The following is a 7627-nucleotide window of genomic DNA, read 5'->3' as shown; positions in this document are numbered from 1 at the left end:
CAAAAAAAAAAAAAAAAAAAACTCTCCAAGACACATTTTTAAAATACTATCTCCACAGGACTAGTTCTAGGAAGCCAGAAAGCCTGGAAAGTTTATAAACCAATGATTCAAAACTCGATTGCTTTTAGAGGAGAGTGGCTGAGCTGCGGCAGTATGGAGACCGCGTGTCCTTCCCTAAGGCATTCGGATTCAACTTTTTTAAGCAAGAATCTTTTTTAAGCAACAAGCACGTCTTATGGCATCAGTTGCCCCTGGGGCTCCCAGCTTTGGATTTTGGAAGGATTTGCCTGTCATTTAATAGGCTAGTACTTCCTAATTTTTTTCACATCATAGTATACATGGAAGATGATATTTGTACTGGAACAATGTGGTAAACGGACAAAGTTGTTCAAGGTAGAGGCAACTGGCCCATGAGCTCAGCCCCCCAGCTACACCCCCCACCCCTGTAACTCATCCCCCAGACCCCTGGGCACTTGTGTGCCCAGGTACACACAAGTCAGGAAGTTCTTCAATACATTATGTTGCTGTTAACTCAACGATCAGATAAGAGTGGAACGTTCTGCTTATTACAGCAATGGGGAGAATCTTTATCGTTGACTCTACATATAATGTACTGGACACTCCATGACAAACCCTGATCCAGACTGAGGTAAAGGTGACATCAGTAAATAAAAGAGTGACTAAGAATAGTTCCATTATTTCAGCACAACCTCTTTTTCAGATTCAATGATTCTGTACCTTTCATCTTGTACCATCTACTCAGACTTGAAGACAAAAGCTGTCTTGCAAAAGCAGACTTGCATAAACATCAAAGCAGACCCCAGAGACCATCTCATCCAGTGCGTGCGTGCGTGCGTGCGTGCGTGCGTGCGTGTGTGCGTGTGTGTGATCAGAAAATCTTAGAACTTATCTGCTTTTAGGGGATGAAGTCTCTTGACCTTGGCTTTGGTTCTCCCCCTCCTCTCCCATCTTTCTTCCCCACCCCACTCTCACCCAGCACAGGGGCTCTGAAGGGATTCCATGGAAACCACTAAAGTCCAATCCTCTTATTTTATAGTTAAGGCCGTAACAGCAAAAGATAACCTCATTAGTTAGAGACAGAACTGTGATTAGAAATGTTAAGTGAGCAAATCAACTAGAGAATCTATTAGAAATACATATATTTATAAATAGCTAATCAGTATAATCACACCAAGTGTACTCAGAGTGGTATTACCTTTCCGTATTATGATCAGGGCAGATCGCTCGCCAATGTCGTCAACCAGCACAGAAGGCTTTGCTCTACTCAGAGTCGTGGAAGATGAATTTTTCCTGTTTTTCTCCCACCTGTTGAGCTTTCGAATACCCCACCCCCTACCAAATATTCATTCCAGGAAAGAACCTACTGTTGATCTTACATCTCCATCTAAATTTATATTAACATGTCGCTTTTCCATAAGGTCATTAAGTACTAGGAAAAAACGACATGTTTTTTTCTTCCCTGATAAAGGGATTGCAGGCTGCTGGAGAAATATGTGGGATCTTTCTGAGAACCTAAAAACCCCTTCAGGTAGATAACTAATGTACACAGAGATGTCCCATTCTGCCATTAAGAAAATGCTTCTACCCAGCACTTATAAGCAAATTCTGTCAGATAAATATTATCGTTACGAAAAAACTTACTAACCTAGGCAATCGGCACATGACATGATTAGACAGATGTCTTGTGAACAACAAAAAATTCACTTTATCAACCTTGGCCTAGCTGCTCTTTCTGACTTTCCATGATTTGAATGATTAAGAAGGTTAAATTCAATTACTCTAGAAAAATCCATTTTTTTTTTTTTTTTTTTTTTTTTGGTGGGCGGGGAGTAATGATGACCCTCGTAGTGTTACACAAACCATGATATTCTACTTAAAGTTAATCAAATAAGCTTTTGTTGGATGCCTTTCACATGCCAGGCACTGTGCTACTGATTTCATGTGGTGTACTATTTCTAAGTACTGCTTTTGTAAACTAAGAAATTGTATTTATTAGGCACCTAGGTAATATTTAGAATCTCCATGGCAGGCTGTCATAGATTGTGAGATACATTAAAGAACATAGTATACTTCATCCTCTACTCCTCTTACTTTACAGATGAGGAAACAGAGGCCCACAAAATGTGAAATGGCACATCACACATCTCACCGATGCACACTGGGGATGCTGTGGGCCGCCATCCACGCCAGACCCAAGCTGCCTCCTTATCTCTGCAGTGTCCCAGAACCCCTCAGGATCCATGGACCATTGCCCCAGCATCTTTTATATTAGTGCCAGTTAATATCTTCTGACCCAGGCTGAGCCACTGAAATAGGATGCTCAGGTTGGCGTCTGAACCAGGCTGAAGGAGCAGCCCCACAGTACTGTTTCAACAGCTGATGAAGTTAAGAGAAGAGGCTGACTATGAGCCTGCTTTGACAGCTCCCTACCTGGATACTGAAGGAGTGAGTCAAAGCAAAACCTTGGTTACAGTTAATTATTTGCCTTTGATTTCTATGGCGTTGTTTCTTAGGAAAGTGCTATTTTTTTTTTTTAATGATTAGATTATTTCATTTGGAGATGATCTGATCCTGTTTCCTTGCACATGGATTTGTAAATGATTTCCTTTGGCATATTTTGAGGATTAGAAGCTAAGCTCACAGGCATTAAGGCATCAAGGCCCAGAGCCAATTCTTCTCTTTTTCAAAAAGAGAACTTTAAAAAATCTCCTTCAAATAAGTTCTGACTTTCTTGAGATTAGTTAAAAGTCCTACACAGCATTCAAGCAATCTGTGTGCTACCCTGGTGACTGATAATTTGTGCATAGACACTAACCCAGCTCTTTGAGGTAGAATGGCCCAGCTATCAGCTTATCTTACTCATTGGAGCATGACCTAAAAGAAGAGGTTTTTAAATTTTTTCCGGAGTCTGGTGAGACCTATTTTACTCAGAAAAATATTTTCAAATGCATAAAACAAAATAACAGGATTATAAAGGAAACTAATTACATTGATATATGTTTTATAAAATATAATTTTAAATCATATTTTATATGCTTTTTAATTAACATACTAAATAATGAGTCTTAAGAATTACCCAGGGCTTCCCTGGTGGCGCAGTGGTTGAGAGTCCGCCTGCCGATGCAGGGGACACAGGTTCGTGTCCTGGTCCAGGAAGATCCCACATGCTGTGGAGCAGCTGGGCCCGTGCGCCATGGCCTCTGAGCCTGCGCGTCTGGAGCCTGTGCTCCACAACGGGAGAGGCCACAACAGTGAGAGGCCCATGTACCACAATAAATAAATAAATAAATAAAAGGAATATGTGAGACAGTTAATACACATGCTTACATGGTAAAAGAGTTTGGCTGATGTAATGAATATTACTAATCAGTAGGCCCGCGTACCCAAAAAAAAAAAAAAAAAAAAGAATTACCCAAATTTCTAAGTCACACTGAGTGTGAGTAAATAGTATTTCTAGATATCAGTAAACAAATGTAATGTTATATAAAAATATAAGTGATTTTTATTAGTTACAAAGTCACAGACACTGCAGTTGTACTAGGGCTTGCTGCTTATATTCAAAATTGGAGGAAATTCTAAATTACAGTTAGAAACTAACACAAATAAATAGGTCATGCTTTTCCCATTGAAGGTCACACAAACCACTGTTTCCATATGTGGATCCACTGGGGTAGACCAATTAAGAACTGTAGCTAAGCTAAGGCTTTATGAATTGGTTGTGTTCCGTGTAACCCTAGGGACTCATGAAATGGAATATTTTGCAGAAAGTTAAAGCTTTGCGTTCTTTTTGGTTTCTTCCTGAAACTACCTGTTTCATGAAGCATTCTTTTGCAGTCCACTCCCTTGTTTTATTCTGTTGCCAAATTGCAGCCGCATCTTCACACAGCCTTGTTGCCCAAGCGCAAACTAGGACTGCACCAGGAAATCAACTTGAACACTTGCTGAAGATGAAACAATTGCAAATAAATAAAGATTCTGTGACTTCAGAGGATTCAGAAACCCTGGCTGAAGGAATATCCTCCCGCTCTCGACTACGTTTGGTGGCAGTGGGCCCAGAAAGATGACTTTCAAGTTTGGAGACAAGGACAGGAGTCCTTGGGGCAATAGTTCAGCACAGGGAAAAGGACTCCACATGTCAGGGAGGGAGCATTAAGCTGACATAGAGATATGGTGATGGGTTGTCTTGGGAGCTGCTCAAAGGAAATATTTCTCCTAGGTCCAGGTCTGAAGTCAGCCTTAGAAAGGGATATTAGGCTTTTGGTTTTTAGTTTCGGTTTTTGTTTTAACTTATCCTGGCTTCAGTTTTCCTCTCCACTATCTCACTCTTCCCTTGGTCTTGATTTCTTCTTTGGTGACCGTTGGTGCCAAGGTTTTGCTTCCACTTATCCCATCCCCGTGCCACTCACCCACCCTATACAAAAACATTATCGCTAACCTATCAGGAGAAAGGAGAGGAGTCAACATTTTGGTAAGGGAGCAAATGCAAGGGGTGAAAAATAAACAAACAACAAATACATAAACGAGACAAGACTTTTTGAAAAGTTATCTGTTAGTTTACCAATAGAGACAAGATTGGGGTGGAGGAAATCAAGTGGAGGAGGTTTCGCCCTTAAAATCTGTATACAACCATATTGTTGGAATTTCTTTTTACCTTAGACACATGTGACTATTGTTTTTTTTTCTTTACGGTTTTTAAAAATATTTATTTATTTAGGTTGCACCAGGTCTTAGTTGCGGCAGGCAGACTTTTTTTTTTTTTTTACAAGACAAGACATAAATAAACTGACACCAAGCATTGTAAATGGATGACCACAACAAAAGCAACAATGATTGCAATTACCAAACACGAAACACACTCAGACTATGTCATAATATTGATATTCAGTCCAGGAATCCCCCACTGTAACAGCTCCTTTACTTTGAAGTGAAAATTGATTTGTATATTTTTTGCCTCTGAGACTATTGTGTTTTTAAAAAGTAAAAGTAGGCAGAGCCTGCTACTACGCTGTCATTATTAATATCACTAGCCACCATGACTTTATTTCATTTAGCTCGTCTGATTCCTGAACTCATTCTGTGGGATGGTGGATAGAGTTTCATCTTTGCTAAGCCTGTGCTTTCCACATCCACTGAATAAACACAAACGAAACCAATAATTCTCTGTTGATCTTTTTCTTTATGGTTTTATGGCAGCCCCTGTTTATCTGCTTCTCCACGTTTTTTGTTTGTTTGTTTGTTTTTAATAAAATACTTGAAGGATGAATGCAACCCCTTGCTTCTGATGTCACCAGTTTTAGTTTTTTGGCACCATTTCTTGGGATAACACACTGACAATCTTTGATGACTTTATTTCCTCCCCCCTCCATTTTAATTGCTCCTCATTTCCTAAGTTACATCTCTGCTCCTGAGGCTATAACGACCTCACAACCTGACCAACTTTCTATTTTTGGTACCGCTCCCAGGATTGAAACAAACACGTTGGTAACCATGTCCGAGGACCACCGCAGGGCGGACAGAGTGCGGAGTCTGTACTTCCTCCCTCGGCCCTTGCAGTTCTGGGCTCTAAGTGATATGGGAAAATACGCAAAACCCTTGCATCCTGACTTCATTCCCAGAGCCCCAAACTAGCTGCAGATATTTTGCGCATTTGTGTGTCTACAGTACGCACGATATTGGCACCACTGGCATATATTTGAAGAATGTTTCCCAAACAGCCACCATCTGCATGCAAATATAATGCTACATACACTCAAAGTTTTTTCAAGAATATGAGAATAAAAGATGACAATTACCTGCCTTGTCATTTGCTAGAAAGAGCTCTGTTTTAAATTGAACCAAAGAAAAACCACAGACTTTTGTACCAGTGCCAATATCTAAACATGTTTGGCTTCTGAGCGTCCCAAATTTCTTAAGTTCAAATCCATTAATACATAAATCTACTCCTCAGCCACCCTCTCACACACAGGCAAAGCACACTGAGCTACTCACCGAACAATCTGTCAGTGGGTCCCTCATGGTGAGATGTTTGCTTCAGTCCTTTTAGCTATGCTCCAGCATTCAGGATGCTGCACCAAAGGTTGGGTGTGTCCTGGACTTCCGGGATTCAAAGGGCCTAGAGTACGTCAGTCCTTGTCAAACACCCCAAGGAGGAAGTCCCAGCCCTGGACTTTAATCCCGTTTGTTTTCTGAAAAAGCAAAGAATGGCTCTGGGTCAAGAGAGCTGGAGTGAGATGGTGAGAATGACTCCTGTAAATACTTAGGGGTCAGAATACTGTGTCCTGAACTGCGTGGCCTTGAAAGAAAGCCCAGAGGTTATAAAGCGTTCCTGGTAATTCAGTCACTCAGGGCTGAGAGTAGAGGGATTCTCTCAGCTTGCCATATTCACCTTGTTTTTATTTTCTGTATTTTCAGTTGCTGTGACACACTGGGGTCTTTTGGGTTGGGGAGGAGGGACTGCTCCTTCCAGGGTTAGCTAATTCCTAGAGATAGTAGACAACTAGCTTATAAGCATAGCTTTGAAATGCGATCCAACCATCCAGAGCTCAGACCCCCAATCACTTCCCTTATCTACCTCTCACACACCAAGCCAATAGTCCCCCTACCCCAAATCACCCCAGGGCCAAGGTATCAAACAATTAAGACCACCCCTATATAACCATGACTGTAGTGGAAAATGTCCAGAAAAGGCTATCAGGGAGCAGGCATACATTAACTACCTCGAGGGGCCTAACACAACAGAACCCTCACTACTGTCCCAAGAGGACCAAGAAGCTAAGCTATCAAGTCAAGGAGGATTTTTCTATATTCAACCTCATGTTTAAAAATCACTCAAAAGGGGGCTTCCCTGGTGGCGCAGTGGTTGAGAGTCCGCCTGCCGATGCAGGGGACACAGTCCGGGAAGATCCCACATGCTGCGGAGCGGCCGGGCCCGTGAGTCATGGCCACTGAGCCTGCATGTCCGGAGCCTGTGCTCTGCAACGGAAGAGGCCACAACAGTGAGAGGCCCGCGTACCGCAAAAAAAAAAAATCACTCAAAAGGATAAACAAAACCGGAAATCAGCCATCAGCAACTTAATTTTTATTGCTTTCTCTGCACCTGTGGCCCAGGGGTCAATTCTGAGATTTCCAGCCAATGGCCTGTTGCCTTGTGAGAGCTGGTCTGTGGGCAGCTTTGCCCAGAAGGAGCTCCACCCACACAACCCAGGGGAACACTCCAGAGCTGCCCAGGTGACTCAGACTCCACCCATTTGCCCTTGATGTGTAAGTTCCATTCACAGTCCCTGGAAATAACACAGGAAGAGGGAGAGACAGTGAGGGAGGAGGACTTGCCCTGATATCTGAGGGAGGGGTCCTTAGTCAGGGATCACCATTCACACAGTTAACAAGGTTCTCCCCTGAGCTTCTGCAAAGGAACGTTATCAGTTATCACTGTAGGTTACCACATGGAGCCGTAGCTCTCGACAGACTGTAAAGTGAGGTTAGTAATATGTCACTCCAGATATGTCCCACTGGAGGGCTTCTTTGCCTTCAGAGATGGTAGATAGACTTGGCTGGTGCCTTGGATCCAGGGCCCGGGGCAGCTCTGTGTCTTCCCCCATTTCCTGCT

The 7627-nt window shown here is 42.3% G+C and overlaps 1 protein-coding gene across 3 annotated transcripts in view; it reads right to left on the bottom strand.

Moving 5' to 3' along the window:
- The window catches only part of NOSTRIN (nitric oxide synthase trafficking), a 64635-nt gene extending 58546 nt beyond the window's left edge, over positions 1 to 6089 (bottom strand). Inside the window, exon 1 of one of the 3 annotated variants that reach the window (XM_007452613.1) lies at positions 6010 to 6089. In XM_007452613.1, coding sequence (XP_007452675.1) covers positions 6010 to 6036 — 27 coding nt within the window. In that variant the 5' untranslated portion in view covers positions 6037 to 6089. The remainder of the gene's footprint in view (positions 1 to 6009) is intronic. The other 2 variants (XM_007452612.1, XM_007452611.1) reach the window with 2 other exon arrangements.
- Positions 6090 to 7627: the final 1538 nt, after the last annotated feature.

Source organism: Lipotes vexillifer, unplaced genomic scaffold (genome assembly GCF_000442215.2).
Source record: "Lipotes vexillifer unplaced genomic scaffold, Lipotes_vexillifer_v1.1 scaffold454, whole genome shotgun sequence".
NCBI lineage: Eukaryota > Metazoa > Chordata > Mammalia > Artiodactyla > Lipotidae > Lipotes > Lipotes vexillifer.
This window is presented reverse-complemented; position numbering and strand designations above follow the sequence as displayed.